The sequence below is a fragment of the Malaclemys terrapin genome, chromosome 4 (assembly GCF_027887155.1).
Source record: "Malaclemys terrapin pileata isolate rMalTer1 chromosome 4, rMalTer1.hap1, whole genome shotgun sequence".
NCBI lineage: Eukaryota > Metazoa > Chordata > Testudines > Emydidae > Malaclemys > Malaclemys terrapin.
The window spans coordinates 28,993,788-29,019,941 of record NC_071508.1 but is presented as its reverse complement, the minus strand read 5'-3'; the positions used below and the strand labels follow the sequence as shown (position 1 = coordinate 29,019,941).

The window sequence follows — 26,154 nt, the reverse complement described above, 5'->3', positions numbered from 1 at the left end:
CGGGCGGGTACGCCGGGGGCGGGACCTGCTGGGGGCCGAGCGGCCAATGAACGCTCGGGTCTGACACAGGCCGGGGGCGGAAGCTACCTATCAGCGCGCTGGGCGGTAACTTGGTTATTGTGACGTCCAGGAGGGAGAATTCGAATTCAGCCACGCCCCTTCCATGCCGCGACTCTGTGCGAAGAGGAGAAGGGACACGCCGGGGCCGGACGGAGTGGGTGAGTGATGGGGGCAGTGCCGCCTCCCGCGGAGCCTCAGGTGCGCAGGGTGGGGCTGGAGGGGGAGCAGGGGAGTTGGGTGGTAGGGAGGGTTGGGAGGATTGGGTGGTGCTGGGGGTAGGGTGACCAGTCAGCAAATGTGAAAAATTGGGACGGGGGTGGGGGGTAATAGGAGCCTATATAAGAAAAAGATCCAAAAATCGGGACTGTCCCTATAAAATCGGGACATCTGGTCACCCTAGCTGGGGGGCAGGGGCGAGGTGGGGTGGGGGTGCGGAAGGGCTGGAGTGGGGATTAGGGGCACGGACTGGCGTCACTCTCAACATCCACCAGTAGTGGGCGAGACTATGATTCTATTCTATGAGACTCACCAGGGGTCCCAGTTAAAACCCAGCCAAGGGCCTTGGCCTCCTTGTGGGCCCTTTAACTTTGCAGGGTGATGCCCGCAGAGGAGCGGAGCCGGCTCTCGCGAGGGAGGGGCTGTTGTTACTCAGTTAACTTGTGTTTGGTTTATTCTGTTACGTGGGGGCCATGTTGCATCAGTGGGAGGTCAGGCCCCTAGGCCAGGGGTTCTCAGACTTTTGTACTGGTGACCCCTTTCACACAGCAAGCTGCTGAGTGTGACGACCCCCCCCACACACACATTAAAAACACTTTTTTATATATTTAACACCATTATTAATGCTGGAGGCCAAGTGGGGTTTGGGGTGGAGACTGACAGCTTGTGACCCCCCCATGTGACCTTGTGACCTCCTGAGGGGTCCTGACCCCCAGTTTGAGAACCCCTGCCCTAGGTTCAGCAGTAGCTTACTCCTCGCTTTGGACACTGGAACTTGTTGGAGATGGGCAGAGATGGCAGAGCCTGGGCTGTCTCTCTCAATGCTTTGCTAGTCATAGAATATCAGGGTTGGAAGGGACCTCAGGAGGTCATCTAGTCCAACCCTCCCTGTAGTGTCTGCAATTCAGTGACAATCAGCAAACCCCTCCAGGCGCTGTGATCACTCAGTACAACAGCACATAGAGCCCCACACCCAGACAGATTGCATGAAAGCTCCCTGAGCCACTCTCAAATCACACAAAAAAAAGGCATCAGCCAATTCCCCCTGCTCCCCAGCCTTACATCCCAGAGCTGTACCGTCTTGCCCAGGTCACAACCCTGGCTAGTGTAAGTTTATTACCCAGTCTGCCCCACCCTCAATGTGGTGAGGACATGCACCAGCCTTTGTAACCTGAGCTGAGATTTCCCAAGCACTTCAATCAAAACACACTGTTTTCGGTAAAATATAAAACAGATTTATTAACTATAGAAAGATCGATTGTAAGTGATTATAAGTGGGAGGCATAAAAGGTCAGAGATAGTTACCTTAAGGAAATAAAAGATAAGTGCACGATCTAAATCTTAACCCTTATTGCACTAGGCAGCATTTATATCAAGCAGTTTTCTCACCCCACTGGATGTTACAGTTCTTAATACACAGGCCGCTCCCTTAAGCCTGCGCCAGTCTCCTCAGATGAAGTCTTTGTCTTCTCAGTGTTCTTGTTGCTTCCAGCGTAGGTGGGGGAGGAGAAAGGCCAGTCCATGTGCCTGGAAAATACTACTAGCCCAGATATGTCCTGGTGGGCTTTGCTGAGTTACAGGGTTAAGCAGTCCCCCTGGTGTGGTCTTGTGCAACTGTCACTGAATTGTAAATCCCCTGGTTACAATTCCCCTGCTGATTAATGGTTGTTGAAGACCTTCCTCTGGTGGGGGATCACCTCCTTTGTATACCACTAGCAAACTTACAGCATATTTCAGTAACAACCATCTAGCAAAATCTCAGAACTTGATACGCAAAACAATATAAGTATTTTGATAGAACAATGGGTTTCAGCAGATCATGACCTTTCATACAATATCCTACTTGATGTGCTTTGTATGAAATATATCAGTTATATGACAGTGGTGAATATGGGGTTCCAGGGTGCTGTTTTGAGGTACAGAGTGCCATAGTTGGACCTTATTCCTGCTTTTCAGTCACCGTGCTACCAATTGTCCTCTGTGCAGATGCTTTAGAAGCAGTGGGGCATGACAGAGAGTAGTACTAGCAGACAATGGGGTTGCACAGTTGCTCCTGTGAGAGCGTAATCCCTTTGCAGACAGCAGCGACCCGTAGGCCCAGCTTAGCTGTGTCCTAGACCTGGTTAATGGTAAACACTTAGGTCGACATAGCTACAGTGCTCAAGGGTGTGAAAAATCCATGCCCCTGAGCATCATACTTATGGTGACCTAACCCCGGGTGTAGATACAGCTAGGTGGATGAAGGAATGCTTGTCAGAGGCAAGAACTTTTGTGAGATCCTTTTGTTTCCTACCTTGTGTTTCCTATCTTTTAACCAATTACTACTGATCCATGGGAGGACCTTCCCTCTTATCCAATGACTGCTCAATTTGCTTAAGAGCCTGTGGTGAGGGACCTTGTCAAAGGCTTTCAGAAAGTCTAAGTACACTATAGCCTCTGGATCACCCTTGTCCACATACATGCTTGTTGATGCCCCCAAAAGTATCCTAATACCCGGTAGATTGGTGAGGCATGATTTCCCTCTACAAAAGCCATGCTGATTCTTCCCCCAACAAATCTTGTTCATCTATAGGTCTCACAAGTCTGTTCTTTACTATGGTTTCAAGCAATTTTCCTGGTACTGGAGTTAGGCTTATCGGCCTGTAATTGCCAGGATCACCTTAGCTGTCCTCCAGTCATCTGATAGAGAGGCTAATTTAAGCGATCAGAAATGTACCACAGTTAGTAAGTCTGCAGTTTCATATCTGAGTCCCTTCAGAACTCTTGGGTGAATCCCATCTGATCCTGGTGACTGACATTACTAAGGCTACATTTTAGTCATGGGTATTTTTAGTAGAAGTCATGGGCAGTAAACAAAAATTCATGGCTTGTGACCTGTCCGTGACTTGTACTATATACCCTTGACTAAATCTTGGGTGCTCGTGGGCAGGGTGGTGCCTCGGGGACCGCCACGGGTGCTCTGGGGCAGGAGGAGGCTGTGGGTGCTCCATGGTGGGGGGGTGATGCCTCGGGGACCACTGCGGGCGCCAGGGGATGGAGGGTGGTGGTCCCGGGCTGCCCCCGCCGCAGGAGGGGGTCGGTCCCAGGACTGCTGCTGGTGCTTGTGGGGCGGGTGGGAGCAGGGCAGCCCCAAGACTGCTGCTGCTATTGGGCAGGCAGGGGGGGCCCAAGACTGCCCTAGCAGCGGCCAGAGTGGCTGGCCCTGAGACTGCCCAAGCCCCTCTGGCAGTCCTGGGGTCAGTCGCACCGGCCACTGCACAAGTCACAGAGGTCCCGGAAAGTCACAGAATCCGTGACCTCCGGCTCCATGACAGTAATAAGTAAGGCTGTGAGTCTATTTAATTTATCAATTTGTTCCAAGCCCCCCTCTATTGTCGCTTCAGTCTGGGACAATTCCTGACATTTGTCACCTAAAAAGGATGGCTCGGGTGTGGAATCTCCCTCTCATCCTCAGCTGTGACAACGGATGCAAAAAATTCATTTTGCTTCTCTGCAATGGCCTTGTCTTCCTTGACTGCTCCTTTAGCACCTTGAGTGTTCAGTGGCCCCACTCATTGTTGGCAGGCTCCCTGCTTTGATGTACTTTGAAAAAAGAATTGCTGTTAGTTTTTGAGTCTTTTGCTAGTTGATCTTCAAATTCTTTTTTGGCCTGCCTAAGTATACTTTTACACTTGACACAGTTTATACTCCTTTCTATTTTCCTCAGTAGGATTTGACTTCCAATTTTTAAAGGATGCCTTTTTGTCCCTAACCACCTATTTTACTTTCCTGTTTAGCCATGGTGACATTTTTTTGGTCCTCTTACTAGTTTGTTTGTTTGCTTGTCGTATACATTTAGTTTGAGCCTCCATTAAGGTGTTTTTAAATAGTCTCCATGCTGCTTGCAGGCATTTCACCCTAGTGCCTGTTCCTTTTAATTTCTGTTTAACTAGCTTCTTTATTTTTGTGTAGTTCCTCTTTTTGAAGTCAAATGCTACTCTGGGTTTCTTTAGCACATTTCTCACTGCAAGGATGTTAAATTTAAGTACGTTATGGTTGCTATATAGTCACCTCTTGGACCAACTTGTAGCCTTGTAGCCTCCACAGGATGCACTCAGTGTCAATGTAGATTGCAACTCTACATAAGAACGGCCAGACTGGGTCAGACCAAAGGTTCATCTAGCCCAGTAGCCTGTCTTCCGACAGTGGCCAATGCCACGTGCTTCAGAGGAATGAACAGGACAGGGAATCATCAAGTGATCCATCTCCTGTTGCCCATTCCCAGCTTCTGGCAAAGAGAGGCTAGGGACAACATTCCTGCCCATCCTGGCTAATAACCATTGATGAACCTATCCTCCATGAATTTATCTAGTTCTTTTTTGAACCCTGTTATAGTCTTGGCCTTCACAACATCCTCTGGCAAGGAGTTCCACAGGTTGACTGTGTGTTGTGTGAAGAAATACTTCCTTTTGTTTGTTTTAAACCTGATGCTGCTTCATTTCATTTGGTGACCCCTAGTTCTTGTGATATGAGGAGTAAACAACACTTCCTTATTTACTTTCTCCACACCAGTCATGATTTTATAGACATCGATCATATTCCCCCTTAGTTGTCTCTTTTTCCATGCTGAAAAATCCCAGTCTTATTAATCTCTCCTCATATTGAGGCTGTTCCATACCCCTAATATTTTTTGTTGCCCTTTTCTGAACCTTTTCCAATTCCAATATATCTTTTCTGAGAGGAGGCGACCCCATCTGCATGCAGTATTCAAGATGTGGGTGTACCATGGATTTATATAGAGCCAATATGTTATTTTCTGTCTTATCTATCCCTTTGTTAATGATGCCCAACTTTCTGTTTGTATAAAGTAGCAGTCAAAAAGCTGAGTAGGTACAGGCATTGATCTCCTGAGAAGATGGCACTTGATTGGACAAAATATGGACTCTGACTTTAGGGGCTAGAGCACTGGGCTGGGACTCAGGAGACCTGGGGTCTATTCCCAGTTCAACCACTGCCCTGCTGGGTGACCTTGGGCAAGACACTTCCCATCTCCGTGCCTCAGTTTTCTCATCTGTAAAATTGGGATAGTGATACTGACCCTGGTAAAGTGCTTTGTGATCTGCTGATGAAAAGTGCTAGATAAGAGCTAGGTGTTACTGTTACTACCGTTGGTCCCGGGACATCTACATCGAGCACATCACCGGCCACCGCCAATACCGAGAGTGAGCCGGGGAGACCTCGTGCACCCACAGACCCCCCCCTGCTGGACTCTATCCACTGAGCCCTGAACCCACCAAACCTAACTGAATCCCACCACGTGAGGGTCACCCCATCCCCATTACCCAGCCCGCTTACTTATACCCATGACTGTCTCTACTTCCTGTATGGGTGATAGACCCTCACCGCTTATCGACTGTTTCCTGATCCCGCCCACCGGTTACCCACCCCTCATTGGGGACATTGCAGTCTGTATATACTATGTGTGCTGCCCAGCCCCAAAACACCAACATACCCCTATACTCTGTATGTTACCCCCAATGACCAATAACTGACGCTTCAAATTTTCTGTATCGTTTATTTTTTAAATATTCTATATCATCTTCTAGCCAAGGATTTCTCTACAACCTTTAATGAAGTTAGCCTCATCACACCCCATCAACAGTTGCATATTATTATCCCTGTTTTACACATGGGGAAACTGTGGCACCAAGCAGTGACATGATCTTCCCAGGGTCAAACATGGAGTCAGCTGCAGAAACAGGCTTTTTTTTTTTAACTCTATTTTTAACTGGATCAGTGACATTTTTTTGGCAATTAAAAAAAAAAATCAAGAAGCCCTATTTTTTCCCCTTATTTGAAGGATTGTTTGCAGATGCTAAATGGGGTCACTTCCCAACTATCCACTCTGAACATAAAATCCAGGCTTCTCATTCTGAATCACACAAATCAGGTGTGTCTTATGCTGCCTGTCCAGAGGGCATCTGCTCCTCCTGCCCAATAGCAGCTAGCCAGGAGCTGCTTGGGAGGCTGTTGGAAACAGGCTAACCCAGAGGAGCACTGGAAATCCAATGTAGTAAGATGCAGCAAATGATGGAGCAGGGATTAATGTGTGAGTGAAGCTGGCACGTCGTGCCCGAGGGAGGAATAAATGTTTTATCCCTTCTTAGAAAGGGAATCCCTCACTTGTCAAAGGCTTAAGCTGACTTGCAAAGAGAGAGATTTGTATCAAGAAGGAGAAGGGGCATGAAAGAACAGAGAGCCTGCTAGGGGAATAGCTGTTTTTCATGGTTCCTTAGGTGGAAATATTGAGCGTTGAAATGATGGGGGATATCGGAGTGTCTTTCTGCTCAAACGCACGGACGGGAATGATTGTGTGGAGAGATGCCGTTCCCACAGCACACAGGCTTTTGAGAAATAGATACACTAGTGCTGGGAAAGGGAAATAACTCTCCGTAAATTATAATTGCTTCAGATTTGTGTCTTAAAGCATATTGTGCAAACACTGTACCATGTCAGGGTAGGCTAAACCATAATTTACCCCACCGTCTTCAAACTGTAGCTCTAACACAGTTCTGCTTTGAGATCAGAGCTTGCTAATGGTTAGAAATCAATGGGAGATAGGTGCCTAAATACCTTGACACATTTGTGGAGCTGGGCCTAAGTCCCCAAGGCAGGATCTTTATTGATTGTGGTGAATGAGACCGAAAGCAAATAGACTGATTGTCAGAGCCTTGGTGACATTTGCACTGCTGGTCATCATCTGAGGCTGTCAACTCCATGTGATGTCAGTGGTGGGAGATTATAAAGGTCTGATCCTAGGAAGTGCTCAACACCATCCCTCAGTTCCCTTGGACGTTGATGGGAGTCGCTGGTATTTTGAACCACTCGGCATCATGCCCTACCCGTGAAAGCCGTTCAATTACTGGAGCTGGTGCTTGAGTGTGACTGCACCTCAAACCACTGTGGCTGGGCTTGAGGAGTGAGCTCAGGTAGGGCTTGCAAAATCCAATCTGTGGTGGTGACTAGACATCTGGCCTTGGTAAGCTGAGGGTTAGAGATGCCAAGGGGTCATTGATTTGTATGGGATTTAACTTTTTTTTTTTTTAAAGAAACCTCTAAACTTCTATCCCTTCTGATAGCAGAGAGAACTTTGTGACCAGGCCCCAGGGCAGCGCTGTGCAGAGCACTTGATGTGCATAGGACTGTCCCTATATCCTCCAGAGAGACCTTGATGAAACTTGCACGGAGAGACTCCACAATGCTCTCCCAAAGGTTTCTAGGGATGGCGGCCTCCCTCTGCATTAGGACACTTTGCCATGCCAATCTCCAATGCAATCAGCTGGCACCATGCAGTAAACAGGCTAGTGGCATGCAGGTGAATTAGTATCGTGCTTTGTCGACCATAAACCTGCCCGAGCGTCTTTGCTGCGGACTCGAGTCTGTGGTCTTTCTTTATGAATAACATTGAGGTCTGCTGAGTCAGCAAGCTGCATTCTCTGCTTGTGCAGCTCACACCGGCGCTCCAAGGACTGCAGGACTAGCAGCCCTAACAAGCCTGCAGCACCAACAACAACCCTCAGTAGTGAGTTATCAGCTAAAACCACCAGCATTTGTGGGAAATAGTGCCAATGTTAGCGCCATTGCCTGAAACTCACGCCCGTGAAATCGGAACTACAATTCCTTCCCCCTCACCCTGCTGGGCAACACTCCCTATGGCTGGGGCTGGAGAGCGGGGCTGTGCCAAGGCTCTCCAAGTGTTGATAAGAATGAGGGACAGGAGTTATGAAACTTGTCTTTCCCTTTCTGGTGTCACTGTAAATCCAGTGATTTTTTTTTTTTTTTTTTTTATCCGCAGCTGCTGCTATTGCAGCCTTGAGGAGTGCCCCATCCACACCCACAGATCCCATGACTCTGATGAGCAAAAAGAGGACTGGGGGGACACATTGTGCAAGATCCTGCAAGCCAGTGCTGCATTGTCCTGAGACCAAAGGGCCTGGAGGGCAAACCTGGCAGCTGGCCTGGAGAAGGAAAAAGGAGACAGGAGAGGGAGGTTCACTGGGGCATAATGGGTCTTCACAGGCAGCAAACCCAAATGCAGCTGACCCTGGTTGACCTGCAGGTCCAAAATTCCGACTCGCCACCCTTTGCAGTCCTCTGAGCACTCCATGGTAGCGGTTCCCTACATCCCCAACACATCCCATGGCATCCCAGGCTGCAGTCCTGCCCCTGCCATGCCATGGGACATCAAGGAAAACCACAGCTCCACATGCACTGACCTGTGAGAACCACAGCTGGTGTACATGTAGCCACAATGGACTACATCTGAGCACTGAAGCGGACAGAAATGTTTGCCGACTTTCCAGTTGCAGAGTCCCATCCCGTTACTTTGTTTAACGTTTGTATTGCTTTCCTGCTATTTTTTGATGCACATTGTTTTTTGCCACTCAAATTGCTATTTTTAGAGAATAAAATTCTTTTAGTTCACAGCAGACTGCCTTGTGGTGCTCCAAGCACGCGGTACTTGTACATCAAGCACTACACCGTTCCACCAGCACACACCGAGCACAGACCACTACCGTGACTGGCTGTTAAAGTGCTCTTTCAGCTCCACGCTGGGCACTTGCAATGGTCCTTATGTCTGACTGTTCAGAGTCAGCAGACAGCCCTGGCAGCAGCTTTCCCCCTCTGCCTCACAGATATTATGCAGGACCCAACAGGCAGCTAGAACCACTGAGAAATTTTTGTCACTGAGATCTCCCGTAGTGAGTGTAAACCGCCAGCAGCCCTTCCGCCTACCGGTCCTTCTGCACCAGCTGAGCTGGTAGTTGAATCTTTCCTTGGTGCTGTTGAGGTGGCTAGTGTGCAGCTTCATATAAGCAGGGGGTAGACTGGGTTCCCCAGAGTCACTATTGGCATTTCAGTACCACCAGTGGTAATCCGTTGGTCCGGAAAGAAAGTCCCTACATGCAGCTTTCTGAACAGTCGTGTGTTCTTACAGATGCAAGCGTCATGCACCGTCCCTGACCAACCCTCAGAGCTGTCAGAAGTGTTCATGGTGATCCACCCAGCTCGCGTGACCATAGAAAGTAGCCCTTTCTGTTGACATACTGTGAGCCACCTATTACCCCACTGAAGTTTGGATGGATTTGCAGCAATGAAGTTCCCACCATGGCCTGAATGTTGCCAGCAGTCACTGTCCTGCATAGCAGGAGACCATTAATGGCCCTGCACACTTGTCTGACAACAACCCCCACTGTGGATTTTCTACCTCCCAAATGATTTCTTACTGACTCATAGCAATCTGGCAGTGCATAGATCCAGGAATGGGGCCTGGTGCATCTGAAAGTTCTGCAGGCACTGCTCATCGTCGCAAGCGTGCATTACAATGCAATGCCATCAGTTGGTGCCTGCTTCTCAGGCCCAGAAGCGGCACTCCACTATCTGCAGCTGCTCTGTGAATGCCACCAACAACCTTGAATTGATTTTCATTATATACCTCAGCAAACTGTCTTCAGAGAAATCCTCATGTTGCCTGTTAAACACAAGTATTGTGCGTCCTGTGTTTGCAGTGTCCATGAGAATGGTGCAGAGCTGGGTGGGCTCCATGCTTCTGTCAGAGATTGCAGACACCAAAAAGTGCTGCGTGGGGTTTAAAAAAAGTGAAAATGTATGGGCTATGGATGGCATATGGGGCTAGAGAAAGTTGCATGCTGGGAACTTGACCCTGAGCTCCCAATGATCCCATGGCGAGTCATTTCTATCCCACAACACATTGTGATAATTCCCCAGAGGCCTCACACCAGACAGCAGCGCATGGCACATATCCACAGTCCACTGCACTTTGCATCGACGCAAGCACTCCTGGCGAGCATACAGCGCCAACGCAAGCAGCCAAGTATCTGTGTGTCCAAGCCATGTACAAGCTTCGGCAGCTGTATGCTGATGAGACTTGCGTCAGTCACTTTGTAGTGCAGAAATGGCTTGAGTCTGCAGCCTCTCCTGTGTCTCCGCAGCTGCTCAAAGCTTTCCCAAGCATGAGTGTAAAATGAACATGTCTCTGGTCAGTTTCATGGCTGCTACTCAGAGCCCTGTGAGCCTGGGGACAGTGACAAGGATCAAGTCACTTTCACTTCTTCCATCCAGCAGCCAGAGGGTGCGAGGGAGGCTGCAGATGTACCAGGGTCCTACTCAGACGCTGGTAGAGAAGAAGCAGTGTTCAGCACCCTGGAGAGAACGGGTGAGCTGTACCTACCCCTCACTAGGGGACCGCCCCCTACGTTTCTTAATGATCTCTGGCTTCCAGGTTTACTCCTGTGGCAATAGGTGTCTGAGCACAGGGTGGGATGTTCTGGGTTCAGTTCCCAGCTCTGCCACTGACTTGCTGTTTAGCCTTGGGAAAATCGCTCCCCCACAAGCCGACCTGATGGGCTGCAAGGGTTAGTTGCTGTTTGTCCAGGGCTGTGAACCTGTGCAGCCAGAGGCAGGATTGCCCAGTGGTTAGGGTGCTCTCCTGGACTTGGGGCATCTGCATCCAATTCCCTGCCCTGCAACAGACTCCCTACGGGACCTGGGGCAAGTCCTTTAGTCTCTGTGGGCCTCTGTGCAATGGGGCTACCAGCCCTGCCCTGCCTCCCCTTGCGTTACAAGGGGCAATGTGTTGTGACTGTAAGGTGCTCAGAGGCTGGGGGCTGGTAGATACTGACAAGGTAAAAGGAAGGGCTGTCGAGGTGTTAAGTGTCAGCGGAGGGAAAAAGGCCCTGTTTGCCCAGCCTGTGTCTGTTTGCCGAGGCCAGGAGCATTGTGGGTGTTCTAAATCAATGCTCCGACGCTCTGCCTGATTTACTTACAGGAAATCGGTGCTGCCAGCCTGACATGAGTGAGTGGGAACAAATGAGCAGGTGGGAGTGGGCTGAGGATGAACTAGCACCTAAAGAACTCAGCTTCCAGTGTGTGTGGGGCTTGTCGGCAAACGTGGGAATCAGATGCTGTTGGGAAGGGCTGATCTCTTCTGGGAGAGGGAGTTGCCCCTGCTTATTTTTGTGGCTTTACAACCAGATGGTTTTTCAAGTGATTTTTCTCTCCTCTGTTGCTGTTTGACGGCACCCACAACCGCAGGGGAAACTGATTAAACCCCTGCCCCCACATACACATTGGTCGTGTGAAGTATCAGAGGGGTAGCCGTGTTAGTCTGAATCTGTAAAAAGCAACAGAGGGTCCTGTGGCACCTTTAAGACTAACAGAAGTATTGGGAGCATAAGCTTTCGTGGGTAAGAACCTCACTTCTTCAGATGCAAGTGTGGGGAACGATGATATACATGCAGGGCTGGCAAATGCCCAGGCTGGAAAAAACAGAGACAATTGTTATGCTTAAGCTTCCTAGTAAGGGGTCCTCTTGCCACAATGACAGGTGAGGAATGTTTCCGATGGAAGTGATTGTTCATTTGAGAGTGTTTGTTTGACCACAGCACCTCCCAGGATCTTGCTGTATCTCTGTCCACGGGCTGTGAGTTTTCATGTGGATACGTGTAATGGCTTAAAAGTTGTTACTGCTCATCCAAAATGACCAGCCTGTGGTTGCAATACAGATGCCCCTGTGATGAGTTAAACCCCCATTATGGGATGCCACCTGAGGTACTGGGATTTCACTTAGCCCGCCTGCTCCACGAGCCTGGGCTCCTTCTCCCTGTTTTGCTGAATCAGGCTCTCTAGCAGCACACACAGGTAGGGAGCACTTGCTCGTTATGAGACGGTTCAGCTAGGAAATTGCCCAGCACTCAAGTGCAGCTTCGCTCTGGAAAATACAGCCAAGATCATATTGTCTTGTGCTGTATAGAAAGATCTGCACAGCGCGAGCTCATAAAAATTCGCCTTCTCCCTCAATGTGAAGAGAGAGATGCACAACTTCTTCCCCCCTCACCCCCACCCCCCAGTTAGAAATCGCACAAACTTTTGTCTTTTGGGGAGGGGGGGGATTTAGTACCTCTGAATGACAAAACTTTTGTTGCTCAATTGCTAGTGTAGACATAGTCTAAGGGCTTGTCTACACTGGCACTTTACAGCTCTGTAACTTTCTCGCTCGGGGTGTGAAAAAACTGGGAGAGCTCTGCCCTGCCGTGCTCTGCTGCGACCACACAAGCCACGTGACAGCGCTATCGTGGGTTGCCAGTGTAGACCAGCCCTTTGTCTGGACTCAGCCCTTGCCTTTTCCTCAGGTTAGTTCCTTTGTCTCTTCAGGTGCTTTCAGCAATCTTTCTTCTCAGGTAGGAAGGCAGTGAAGGGAGAGTCCTGTTTGCCTTACTCCCCAGCCTTCAATAAGACTTACATAAGGCGGGAATCTTTTGTTTCCCAGGCTTGACCTCCCCCTCCTTTTAGTGGAAAATTACTAGATGTCCAAGGTGGTGGTTGGTACCAGGTGACAGGACCACCTGACCTAGTAGTGTCAGAGCTACATCCCGGGACACCCCTCAGGGCTTGTCTACGCTACCAAATGTTGACAAAACTTATGTTGACACCCAAAAGTCAACAAAACAAAACTTGCCAAAGGGTGTTCACACCTGCTCCCTCTGTCAGCAGATCATGTCCACACTGGGGACACCATCGTGGACAGGGTGAGCAATGCACCATGGCCATGTATCCCACAGTGCAGTGTTGTGAGAAGGAAGAGCTGATCGCTGCGTGAGTTCTCCCACAGCCCCCTCAACTGCCGAGAGCCGCATCACGAGTAGCACTGTGAGCTCTCCCTGTTGAGGAATGTCCCCGTCCCGCCCCCGCAGCAGCAGTCTGTGTTCCTAGTGCCGGGCAGAACAGGAGCAGTCCAGTGATTTGCTCTTTGTTTGTTCCCCAAAGGGAGCAGCACACAGATACTTCCCGGAGCTTTGAAAGGGGAGGGCACATGCCTGCAGGGCAGCAGAGATCTAAACACTGAGCAGAGTGATCAGGGCAGGCATTGTGGGATACTGGGGGAAAGCCAGCTCTGTCCACAAAACAATCAGCAGTGTCTACACTGGTGCACGCGCGAGCGCGCGCTCTCTCTCTCTCTCTCTCTCTCAGGGATGGAATTTTTTTGTCCCATTGTCATGTATATGCTCTTTTTGTTGTTGCCAAAAGGCAGTTTTTGGCCACAAAACTTGCCAGTGTAGACAAGCCCTCAGTAAGGAGAGAAATAAGTATCTTCAAAGTCTTATTGTTTCTTCCTAATGGCCCATCAAGGCTGATGGCCTGTTGTCTGGTGGGTGTCTCCCAAATACACACCCAGTTGTAATTGTTCCATAGTCAATATGTAGATTCAGAACTTCAGAGTCAACTTTAGATTCAGAAATGATCCAGGCACACAAATTGGATAATCGCATTCAGGAAATCAGAACCTTTCCAATGAGACCTTACAAGACCCATCTTGTATATTCACTTCATAACCATATTTCTATGAAGAATATGGGGTGTAACGTCACAGCCCCTTGCGGTTTGCATAGTGCGGGGTAGATCTAATTCACCCTTTTGCATGTTTCTCTTTCAGATAGTCCCTGGACTACCTTGATGCTCCCTGGAAAAATGGAGATGGCAGAAGAAGGTAGGGGCTGGAACATGACTGACAAAGTGGGTTTGGCCTGGTTTTAGGTTTGTTGCTGTACAGAGAAACTCGGGTAACTTATTCCTGCTGCACTTCGCCAGGCGACTGCTCCATTGGGAGGAGCTTTTAGCGTGTTGGTAGATCTGGAGGTGACCCGTTTGCTTGATCCCCCCTGCTAGCCCCATAACACGACTCTCTCCAGCTGCAAGCGTGTCTGTGCAATCTCATCACGGCTGTCCTTGTACCCAGAAAGGGGCGGGGCCCAGTAACCTGACCGAGGGGCGGTTTGGGGCTGCCTGAGAGACTCAGGACAAACATGAGCAGCACCAAACTGAGAGAATGGACTACTGGGAAATCCGATTGATGGGCTGCTTTGATTAAAACGTCCAGGTGTGCGAGGGTCCCCTAATGGCGACTGGCCCTGGGATCATTGTGCAGCTCTACAAGCCCAGGTGTCATGATTCTGGGCTTGATCCTGGTCTTTCCTCAGTGGAATGCTATTGCCTTCGATGCCATTGCTCCTGATTTACACCAGTGCAAGTGGCAGCAGAATCAGGGTCCTGGTGAAAGTGGGATTCAGTTCCTGGCTCTGCACAGACTTTGTGGGACCTTGACAAGTCACCTAGGGCTGGAGCTCTGGAGGTGGAGGTCTGCCACTCAGCGACTTCCGCGATGGCTGTGGGGGCTCAGCACCTCTGAGAATCAGGGGCCAGGTGCACAGTGGCATAGATTGATGTAATTCCACTGAAGTCAGTGGTGCTGCTTCAGTCTGCCCCAGGCCCTGAAACTCTTTGCCTTACTCCTAGCTAGTGTCCCCATGTGAACTTTGATACCAAGTCGTTGGACGCCAGATAAGTTCTCTTGATTACACAAGAATGGCTATACTGGGTCAGACCCATGGGTCACCCAGCCCAGTATCCTGTCTTCTGACAGTGGCCAATGCCAGGTACTTCACAAGGTATTTATTGAGCGATCCGTCCCCTGTTGTGCAGTCCCAGCTTTGGGCAGTCAAAGTTTTAGGGACACCAGAGTATGAGGTTGTGTCCCTGCCCATTCTGGCTAATAGCCATTGATAGATCAGTTCCTAGATAATAGGTCCATCTCTTTTGTGAACCAAGTTTATGATTTTGGTCTTCACAACATCCCCTAGCAAGGAGTTCCACAGGTTGACTGTGCGTTGTGTGAAGAAAAATTCCTTTTGTTTGTTTTAAACCTGCTGCCTATTCATTTCATTTGGTGACCCCTAGTTCTTGTGTTACAAGAAGGGACAAATAACACTTCCTTATTTACTTTCTCTACACCAGTCATGATTTTATAGACCTCAATCATATCCCCCCCCTTAGTCGTCACTTTTCCAAGCTGAAAAGTCCCAGTCTTATTAACCTCTCCTCATACAGAAGTTGTTCTATGCCCCAAACTCTTTTTGTTGCTCTACCAAATTCACAGTCCATTTCATGGTCATAGGATTTCAAAAATCATAAATGTCACAATTTCAGCTATTTACATCTGAATGTTCATGGTGGTGTAATTGTAGGGGTCCTGACCCAAAAAGGAGTTGTGGGAGGGAAGGGTCGGGGGCGTCACAAGGTTATTGTAGGGGGGTTGCAATACTGCTACCCTTGCTTTGCACTGTCTTCAGAGCTGGATGGCCGGTGAGCGGTGGCTGCCCCTCTCTCTGTCATCCACAATGACTCCAAGATCTTTCTTGAGCGCTAACAGCTAGTTTAGGCCCCATCGTTTTGTATGTATAGCTGGGATTCTGTTTTCCAATCTGCATTACTTTGTATTTATCAACATTGAATTTCATCTGCCATTTTGTTTTCCAGCCATCCAGTTTAGTGAAAACCTAAATTCCCTCTAAGCCAGTGGTTCTCAAACTTTTGTACTGGTGGTCCCTTTCACACAGCAAGCCGCTGAGTGCAACACCCCCCACCCCTAATAAATTAAAAACACTTTTTTAATATATTTAACACCATTATCAATTGTGGAGGCAAAGCGGGGTTTGGGGTGGAGGCTGACAGCTCACGACCCCCCCAGGTAATAACCTTACAACCCCCTGAGGGGTCCCGACTCCCAGTTTGAGAACCCCTGCTCTAAGCTGCGCAGCTCCGTAGCAGCCTATTAAGCGCAGCTCAGGCTGCAGCAGGGAGAGATGCCCCAACCCAGCCCGGCCCAGACCTGCGGCAGCCAGGTGAGAGGCGCCCCTCTCCCAGCCCAACCCCGGCCCGGACCTGCAGCGGCGGGGTGAGAGGCGCCTATGCCCCAGCCCTGGAGCTACTGCGGCAGGAAGAGGCACCTCTCCCCCCCCCCCCCCAGCCCAGGTGCTGCCACTGGGAGAGAGAGTGGGGTGGGAGTCCTCTCTCCCTGCCGTAGCCCCAGGACAGCCTGCACCCCAAACCCTGCACCCCCAGCCAGAGCCCTCATCTCCCTGCACCCCAGCCCTGAGCCCCTCATCCCTGGTCCCACCCCAGAACCCTCATCCCCAGCTGGAGCCCTCCTCCCCCTGCACCCCAACCCTCTGCCCGAGCCCTGAGCCCCCTCCCACACTCTGAACCCCTTGGCCCCACCCCCGCCACATGAATTTTGTTATGTGCACTAATATGGCAGTGATGTGTGGGGAAAAATTAGAGGGAACACTGGTGAGAACCCTTTGTAATTCTTCCCAGTCAGCTTTAAACTAACAATTTTGTATCATCTGCAAATTTTGCCACCTCACTGTTTGCCCCTTTTTCCAGATCATTTATGAATATGTTGAATAGGGCTGGTCCCAGTACAGACCCCTGCCTGGGGGACACCACTATTTACCTCTCTCCATTCTGAAAACTGACCATTTATTCCTACCCTTTGTTTCCTATCTTTTAACCAGTTACCAATCCATGAGAGAACCTTCCCTCTTATCCCCTGACAGCTTACTTTGTGTAAGAGCCTTTGGTGAGGGATCTTGTCAAAGGCTTTCTGAAAATCCAAGTACCCTATATCCACTGGATCCCCCTTGTCCACATGTTTGTTTGACCCTCTCAAAGAATTTAGTACATTGGTGAGGCATGATTTCCCTTTACAAAAGCCACGTTGACTCTTTCCCCCCTCCACCCCCCAACATATTGTGTTCATCTCTGTGTCTGATAATTCAGCTCTTTGCTGTAGTTTCAACCAATTAACAATGGATCAATATTTCTCTCCAGATATAAAATTTATCACCGATGAGAAGTTTGACTTTGGTCTGTCTTCTCCTTCAGACAGGTAAGATTGAAGGGCCAGAACCTCGGCTGGTGTCAGTCAATCTGTCAGTGAAGCCAACAGCTGAATTACACCAGTAATTACTACTATCCATTCCCCTTAACATTTTCTGTCTCTGTGCACTGAAGGGCCCTCCCAGGTTTCTGATCACGCCGATGGCGCTGAGTAGAAAGCCTGCTAGGAGGGCAGAGCTCTGTCCATGTCCCTCCCGCCTCACTCCACGCTGGCAGGTTGTCGGGCCTTGTGGCTCTGGGAACCTGCCACAGGAGGAGTGAGAAAACTGGGCTTGCGGTGCTTCGGCCTTAACTTGACAAAAAAGCTATGCCTGGCCCCTCATATCCTTGACAAACATGGTGGGATTCAGCCACAAGCATCCCTCTGGGCCAGCTGCTCTCCTGGGGTCTGACCCTGCCAACATGGAAGCAGACCTCCTGCCTTTGCTGGGACCAGTCGTGGGCGGACAGTTACTGATGCACGCGCAGGGTCAGGCCCTCGAGTGATAAATCTGATCAGCCGCTGCAAAGCCGTAAAGCTGCCAGGTCAGACACATATGAAGGGCAGGGCAAGTCCCACCCAGGCGGGTCAGCCAGGTTCTGACTGGTTCCAGTTAGTAACCAAGGTGCAGCTGGAAAGAGGAAATACTTCCCTGCCTCTGGCTGTAGCCTGAGCCATGCGGAGCTGGGTAGTCTCTGCTCCATCCGGGCTCTGGTAACCGTGGCTTTGCCCCCACAGCCAGGAGGAGGAGCGTGTCGAGGAGGAGGAGCTCCGGCACGTTGACAGGGGTGTGGCACAAAGGCTCGACCTGAACGTGCAGCAGAGGGAGGGCGCCAGAGAGTGCCTGGCCCGATGGAGCCCGCTGAGTCCCGAGAAGCTGGAGGAGATCGTGAAAGAGGCCAACCGGCTGGCCGTGCAGCTGGAGAGATGCAGCCTGCAGGAGAAGGAGAACGCCAGCTCCGGGGCGCTGGGTCCAGCCGGAGAGCCCCTTATGCCTGCGCGGCTCCCGCACAAGGAGCGGGCAAGCCCCCGGAGCCCCCGGCGCGAGACCTTCGTGGTGAAGAACAGCCCTGTCAGGGCGCTGCTGCCCACCGTGGAGCCAGGAACGCCCCTCCCCATGGGGAAAAGCCCCTCGCCATGTGCTAGAGCAGCGCTGACTCCCCCCCGCCTCCGACACAAACTGGGCAGCTGCTCCGCTGGCAGCGAACGGCTCCGTAAGAAATCCACCCCCAGCAAGGGCCCTGCTCTGTCGCCCACAAAGAGACCTCAGAGCAGCAAGAAGGTAGATGGGCTGCTGAGAGGGGGAGGTGCTGGGGGCCTGCGCGGGGCTCTGTCCTTCATGGCCAGCTCTGGCAGGTGAGGGGTTAGTCTGGAACTCAACCCCCCTCCCCCCCCTTCCTGCCAGAAGGGTGAAGGAGCGTTCTCTCCCATCCACCGCGAACCTCCTGATCTGCTGCTCCGTGTCTGAGTCCCGGTGCCTTCCTGGCGCTGCACAACGCTCATGCCAGGACCCAATGCTTGTAAATTTCTCTACTGCCCACAGTTCCCAGTAGCAGCCATGAAACTGACCACAGGTGTCTACTTTCAAACTGCAGGCACCTGCGAAGAGCTTTGAGCAGCACCAGCAGCACCGGCCCAGTCTGTCTGCAGACTCAGGCAGGCAGCGCTGCACCCAGGTCAAGTGAGGGAGGTTTGGCCTCCCAAGCATACAATCAAGGAACTCTAGTTCAACAAGCGAAAACTTTAAATTCTGCCTAAACAACTGGCTTTGACCCAGCCCTTCCCTGACGGAGGCCTCCTGTTTGTCCATAGCAAGCCATGACTTTCCCGCCATGCAAAGTGCTGTCCAAGAGCAAAGTATTTATCAGTTTTCCCTCCTGTAAAGTGGAGCCAGTCCCTTGGCATGAAACATTCACCTCTTGGTGTCCTCAGGAGGTTGGGATGCCTCCTGCTGGCCCTGGGGCTGAAAAACCAGGGCAGTGAGCTGAACTGGGGCATCCCATGTGGCAGCCAGAGCAGGAGCTGGGCTTGTGGCAGTGCCTCTGGGGGAACTGTTTTTGAATGAACCGAGCCTGCGGGTGTGCAGGCAGCAGGTGCTAACGTGTAGGAACCCGTGTGGGGCATCGGGTGTGGGCTCTCTCGTGTAACTTAAGGGTGCCCAGTCCCTGAGCTCACATCGCTGCTGGGCTGTCGGGATTCCCAAGTTGAGTGGAGCTGGGCCAGGTCAGCACAGGGGTGGGGGACCTCTCAGGAGTACCGAGGGGCTGCAGGGAGGGGTGGGGGCCCAGTGGGGGTTGCTGTCTCCTATGCCCCAGTGCGGCTCTAAGGAGGGCCCTGTGCTGCTACCCGGGGCAGTCGTTCAGATGGAATCTAAAACCAAGGCCCTGGCCACTTGTGGGTCTTAAAGATGCCCTGGCAACAGGAGTGTGACCTCCAGCATGTTCTGCCTCCTGAACTCCCACAGAGCTACAGCTGGAGACAGTATCTCTCCCCCCACCACCCCCACCCACCCAATCCTCTGCTGCTGCTGTGGAGCCTTGTCCCGCCCCCCAGAGGTGACTGCCTGACCCCCCAGGTTATTGCTATGTCAGTTTGAAGACTGCAGTGTGCTTTGGGGTTCCGGTCGCTAGGGAGAGGCAGGTGTCTGATCACCGCTTCACCTCGCTTTATCCCTCTTGCCGCATTAGCTGAGCCTCCAGGACCCGCCCCACAGCCGTGCGTCGCCCACAGCGGGGAGGAGAGAACTGATGGGCCCCAGGTCGTCCCCCCCCCGGCCCCGCCCTGCACACCAGCCCTCGCCGCCCCGCAGGAGAGCACAACCACTTCAGGAAGCAAGTGCAGGTAACTAGGCTTCCGAGCAGACTGCTGAGCACGGGGTTGGGGGGCTGATCCTGCTCGCTTTGCCCTCTGTGCGGGGCATGCCGTGCAGCGGCAGCATGGGATTGGGGGGTCTGCACCCCTGTGTGCCACCGAACCGGGCCCTGCACCGTCTAGCACGTAGTGGGCACTGGGGGCAGCATGGGCCCATGCAGAGGGGGAGAGGCCGATGCCTCCCAGGTTCATCAGTAGCAGATCGGCTGCGCTGCCCCTCTGCCTTTGTGGGGAGGATTCGGGATCCCAGGGTATAGACGTCGCAGGCAGGATGTGTCCCCGAATGGCCGTGTGTTTGCAGGTCCCTATTGCTGCCCCTGCCAGAGCCGGCCTCAGGGTGTCTCGCATGAGGTCCCTGGGAATCCACTCCCACCCTCGCACACCCTTCTCATCCAGCAGGGAGCCAGCGCCCCCTAGTGCCCTGCTCTGGGAGGGGGCTCCTTCCAGTGGGGAGAAGAAAACAAAATGGGTTTTTATGCCTGGAAAATAATTGTCATGTGCCAAGCAGGATCGGCTGGCTGGGACTGGGCTGGCCTCCAGCATGGACCAGCTCCAGAGAAGTGCTGCTAGCCCATTCTGCTGAGCCATCGGGGCCAGGGACAAGCCCACGCTTCCCAAGAACCAGCCATCAAATCAGGTCCCTCCAGTAGCCCAAAGAGTCAGCCCCGGATGTCACCCAGGTCTTGAGTTAGCCACTGTGCTTTGTGCCGGCAGTTGTTGGCAGCCACATTTCGTGGCTCTGAGACAGCCTGGTGTGAGGATCTGTCGGGCACCAGGCCTCGAAGTGCTGTGGCTGCAGAGGGGAAAGGGGGTGCAGAATTGGATCTCAGTCACTGTCACCTGCAGCCACTGGCGAGATCGGCTGCTGCCTGGAGTGGGAGCTGAGGGAGGGCAGGGGAAGATGGGGATCGCAGCCGCGGAATCAGGACAAACATGTTCAAGCCCTGGCCCCTTGGTCAGCAATCTGCACTCAGTGATCAGGGGCTGTGGGGGGAGTCCAGGGCCAGGCTCTGGCTTTACAAGCCAATCGGCATCCGGGACTGCGAGCAGGGGCAGTAACTGTGGCGCCTCGGGTGATGGGGGGCTATTGGCAGCCCCAAGGGACTGCGAGCAGGGTGGGGAGGGGTAATGGTGGAGCTCCTGTGGTGGGTAGCAGCAGGGCCCTCCAGTGTCTGGGGGTTGAGGGGGTGGCAGAGCCCCCAAGGGACTGCGAGTGGGGGTGGGAGTAAGGGTGCCCCCCAACCAAGGAAAGGGGGGCATGGGGGGCTCTCTTGGGACCTGCCTGAATTCAGCCTTAATGGCTCCTGCTTTCCTTTCTGCCCCATCAGGTCGGGCTAAGGCCTCCAGGGATAATGCTCCCCAGCTCCCAGCCAGCGCCGGGCCTACCGACAGTGCACACGCCCACCAGACCCAGGCCACGAGCACGGCCGCCCCTGTGCCCACGAGTCGCCGCCTGATGCCCAGCGGCATCCCCAAGCCAGCCAGTCGCAGTGTCGTCCTGAGCAGGGCTGCTGTGTCCGGGAGGCCCAGCCAACCACAGCCCATGGGCCATGGCTCAGCTGGCAGGAGGGTGCTGCCGAGCGCAGCCGGACAGAGAGGTGAGAGCCCCGGGGGGGGGGGGGGGGGGGGCAAGCAGAGCACGTCACTCGCCCCAGGATTGGGGGCTGGGGCAGACCCGCGGGGAGCTCCCGTGTCCTGCTCGCGCTGGGCTAGGACTGGGGCAAGACTCTGCGTTAGCAGGGGGCCAAGGCAGCCCTTCCCTGGGCAATTAGTGCCTCCCCCATAGACGCCACCCCTGAGCCTGGCTGTGCCCATGCCAGCCCCGCCCAGCCCCCCAGAGCAGCCCCACGTCCCCTAGTCCTGCTGGGAGCTGGAGCCGCTTGCAGAGTGTAAACGGGGGGGTGGCCCGCCCCGCCCCCTGGGATCCTGCCCCAGGCTGGAGCTTTGTGGGCACACAAGCTCTAGCTGGGCTGACCCTCCCCCCAGGAGCATGAAAGTGTCTCTGCATTGTTACAATGGTCTAAGCGGTCGGCTCATGCCCTGATGCCCATAGGGTGCCACTTGGTGGCACCTGGAGCTGGATCTCCATCTCCAAGCAGTGATGCTGCCCAGGTTACTGCCAGGTTTGCCAGAACCGATTCCCCAGCCTAGCCCAGGCCCCCGAGCTGCTGGCCAGGAGCCCCAGTGGCCCGGGCCATCTGGTGCTGGAGAGAGATCTCAGCAGCATCCTGTATCCTTGTGCCCTAGAGGGTCAGACGTTCCAGCTGGGCTGGGCTGCGCTTCCTGCTGACTTTTTCCTTTGCCCGCAGGCCCTGGCCCCCAGCGGGCAGCCCCTCCAGGCAGCAGGCTGCAGCCGCCCCGGAAGGTGACCTTGCCCAGCTCTCTGAGGTAAAGCTCTCCCACTGTGTGGGGTGTGAGCCATACAGGAGCAGAGCTGCAGATCAGAGCAATCCCTGAGAGCGGTTTGCCCCAGGGCTGGCGCCACCTGCAGGCTTCCTACATAACTGCATGGACACTTCAGGAGCAAAGCTGCCCGTCAGTGAGAGCAGAGTCCTTGCCTGTGGCCAGGCCTAGGTTGCAGCCACCTCGCTGCAAGATTCCTGTGGCAGAAGCTGTCCGTCTCGCCCTGTGTGTTCTGCAGCCCGTCAGTAGCTGTCTTGTTGATTAACCCTACAGCCATTTGTCCTCCCCGCAGGCCTGGGGCTGCTCCCTGAGAAATCACTTTGGCTTTGGCCCAGGATCCCCCAGCGCTAAGGGCCCAGCACCCCCAGTTGAGCCAGGTTTGCAGAAGGGCTCTGCATGGTGGGTGTTGAGCTCTCTAGGAAACCTGGATCCATGTCGTCCCAGCACATGGGCTTTGGTCTTTAATCTTCCTCCCCCCTGGTCATCTGCGCCCATTGATGGATGTCTGACACCCCCAAGTCCATCTGGCCTGCCTCACTCGGCTTCCTGCCCTGACACTGGACTGCGATAAAACGGTTTGGGACCAGACACCGCCGAGACCCCGATCCTCCTCATGCTGGCAGAACCAGACTGACCCTTCACCTGCCTGCGGGGCATTGTCTTGCTGTGCCCGGGCATCCATCAGCAGCACATGCCAGCTTGGAGGACACAGGAGAACTCAGGACCGCCACCTGCTAGGCTGGCAGCCTGAACTCCCCAGTTTTGAGCCTCTGGAGTGAAGGCGCTTTGCAGGGTCCTGGTTAGTTTTACTTTGCTTTTTAGATGAATTAGTGGGAAATGCTGAGCTTGTTCCGTGCATGTGGACCATGCTGGCCTCGCCTGATCTCATATGGCGGCTGCCTCCCTACGTGTTTAGTGGTTATAGATGGAGCGGGCCAGGAAACGGGGCTTCCCTGGAAAATCAAAATCCAAAATAGTTTGATTCTGAAATGCTGCCGCAGTGCCTTGTGGGAGTTGTAGTTCAGGTGTCTTGTGCCCCATTGTTCTCTAAAGGTTAAGCGCCCTGGTCAGACTACATCTCCCATGGTGCACCATGGAAAGGGGAAGCAGTGCCTCATGAGAATTGTAGTTTGGGTGCCTCACACTCCCAATCTCTGTGTGCCAGGCTCCCTGATCGGATTCTGCCTCCATTACTTGTTCTGGCCTGGCATTTGCCATCATGCATGGCCTCCTCTCACCAAGAGGAGAGACCATGGGACATGATGGGAAATGTCTCAAAACTATATTACAGTTGGAAAAGGTACAGAAAAGGGCAACAAAAATGAATAGGGGCATGGAACAGCTTCCATCTGAGAGATTAAAAAGACTGGGACTGTTCAGCTTGGAAAAGAGACGACGAAGGGAGGATATGATAGAGGTCTATAAAATCATGACTGGTGTGGAAAAAGTAAATGAGGAAGTGTTATTTACTCCTCATAAAATAAGAACTAGGGGTCACCCAATGAAATTAATAGGCAGCAGGTTTAAAACAAACAAAAGGAAACATTTCTTCACACAGCGCACATTCAACCTGTGGAACTCCTTGCCAGACGATGTTGTGAAGGCCAAGACGATAACAGGGTTCAAAAAAGAACTAGGTAAGTTCATGGAGGATAGGTCCATCAATGGCTATTAGCCTGGACGGGCAGGGATGGTGGCCCTAGCCTCTGTTTGCCAGATGCTGGAAATGGGTGACGGGATGGATCACTTGATGATTCCCTGTTCTGTTCATTCCCTCTGGGGCACCTGGCATGGGCCACTGTCGGAAGACGGGATACTGGGCTAGATGGACCTTTGGTCTGACCCAGTAGGGCCATTCTTATGGTCTTAGCCTTGCCAGGGAGCCCAGGCAATAGAGGACAACAGGTGCATGAGGCACCACGACTGCATTTCAGAATCAAAATACTTAGTTTTGGGGTGAGTTTCTCAACAAAAACTGGAAAATTTCTTTGGAAATTAGAAACACTTCATCCCAGGCTCTGTAACTGGGGCCTGAGCCTCGGAGAGGCCCCTGGAGGTAGTATCCGAGCCGAAAGTGGCTCAGCTGATCTGGGGCCCATGTTCGTGGGAGCCACCTGGAGCCACCTGAGGCCCGATCTTCAGAGGGGCTGCAGGTTCCCAGCTGTTCGGGAAAATCTCCCCCTGCTTCAGGTGGGTCTGCAAACACTGGTGCTGGTGTGGCACTGAAATGCTGTGAAGTGAGCCTCCCGGGGCAGCTGGCCCCAGCTACCTGGCACAAGCGTTGTTAAAAGAGGAGCTATTTTACTCTGTTTATGGGCATTGAAACACTAACGCTTGCAGGAGGGCTCGGCTCCGTACCTGACTCTCTCTCTTTAATACACTATTTTTAAACAAAGCTGGTGGCTGCTGGTCGCTTTCACGCAAGGCAGCGGCTGGGCTGGGGAGAGAACTGAGCAGGGCCCTGGCAAGCAGCGTCCAGCCCTGTGGAGAGGCCCGTCCCGGGCAGCCTGCTGTGGGAGCTGGATCTCTGGCTCCCTTTCCTTGCAGAGTAACCCCCTTTGCGGACCTGGGAGAGTCGGGCCCAGGGCATTAACGCATGTAGGGAGCTGCTGGGGCTGCGCTGGTGCCTTGTCACCCAGCATGTGTGCTCCCGCCAGCAGAGCAGCTCCTGTGTAATTGTCGCCTTCCAGCCCGGGCAGAGGAGCAAGTTCAAGCCAGATGAGCTCAGCCCCTCCAGCAGGTGCTAGGACACCCTCCTCCCCCCCCCCCCCCCCCCTGAGCCTTGGGGTGCTGCTGCTCCAGCTCCATTGCACCAGCTCAGCTGGGGCGTGGGGCTTCCCTGCCCCCACCCTGACATCACCTCTTCTGGCAGCCCAGTGGGGGCTGGGCATGGGGGCCCTGTGCAGGGTCACTGGGGTCTTTCCATGGGAGTCAGGCGGCTATAGGTCAGTCCTAGGGACTTTCCTGAGGTCACCCAGTGAGCCTGCATCGGGCAGAGGGGGCAGGCCAGGCCGGAGACGCCAACCCCACCCACACCAATCCCTCCCCTGCCTGCTTCCTCCCACCACACCACCCCCACCTGTGCTGACCCCTCCCCTGCCTGCTTCCTCCCACCACACCACCCCCACCTGTGCTGACCCCTCCCCCACACCCAAATTGCTACCTACAGACCCCCTCCTCCACAACACCCCACACCTATCCCTGCAGCACACTGAGGGGTCAGGGGCTGTTCCCCTAGCAGAGCTGCCCCATCCCCAAGAAACACCCCCAGGTTCTCTCCCCCTGGGAGCAGGCCTCACTCAGCACTTCCTGTGCTGCACTGCCAGCCAGGGCTGCCCAGCTCTGCTGCAGTGTGCCAGGCACTGGGGGGTGGGGGAAAACTCACACTGGGCCCCTCTTCTCAAAGCCCCACTCCTGGGCCAGGCAGAGGGCTTTGGTGGCTAGGACATGAAGGAAAAGGGGTGGAGAGGGTGGGTCAGCAGCAGGAGGCAGGGCCCCCCCGCCCCTCCACGGGCAGGGGAGCAAATTCAAGTCAGATGAGCTCAGCCCCCCCCCCCCCCCCCCGGCAGGTGCTGCTGCTCCGGCTCCATTCCACCAGCTCAGCAATGCGTGGGGCCTCCCTGCCCCCACCCTGGCATCATCTCTTCTGGCAGCCCAGTGGGGAGCCAGGATTGGGGGCCCTGATTAGGGCCACTAGGGTCTTTCCATGGGAGTCAGTGGGCTATGGCTCAGTCCTAGTGACTTTCCTGAGGTCACCCAGTGAGCCTGTAGCACAGGTGGGAGCAGAACCCAGGAGTCCTGGCGCCTATGACCCTGCCCCAAACTCA

At 53.2% G+C, this 26,154-nt stretch overlaps 1 protein-coding gene across 1 annotated transcript; it reads left to right on the top strand.

Annotated features, from left to right (window-relative positions):
- The first annotated feature begins 163 nt into the window (after positions 1-163).
- On the top strand, positions 164-24,443 carry PSRC1 (proline and serine rich coiled-coil 1). Its single transcript, XM_054027071.1, has 7 exons — positions 164-218; positions 13,769-13,822; positions 17,005-17,062; positions 17,792-18,335; positions 19,741-19,894; positions 21,253-21,522; positions 22,234-24,443. Exons 1-7 carry the CDS (start codon positions 164-166, stop codon positions 22,314-22,316), a joined length of 1,218 nt encoding a protein of 405 aa, XP_053883046.1. The 3' UTR covers positions 22,317-24,443.
- Positions 24,444-26,154: the final 1,711 nt, after the last annotated feature.

What these genes read in the sequence shown, in the direction of transcription:
- PSRC1 (XM_054027071.1), top strand. Translation starts at nt 164, where the DNA reads ATGCCGCGACTCTGTGCGAAGAGGAGAAGGGACACGCCGGGGCCGGAC. An exon ending in AATGGAGATGGCAGAAGAAG is followed by an intron (nt 13,823 to 17,004) that starts GTAGGGGCTGGA and finishes ATTTCTCTCCAG; the next exon opens with ATATAAAATTTATCACCGAT. An exon ending in GACCTCAGAGCAGCAAGAAG is followed by an intron (nt 18,336 to 19,740) that starts GTAGATGGGCTG and finishes TTGCCGCATTAG; the next exon opens with CTGAGCCTCCAGGACCCGCC.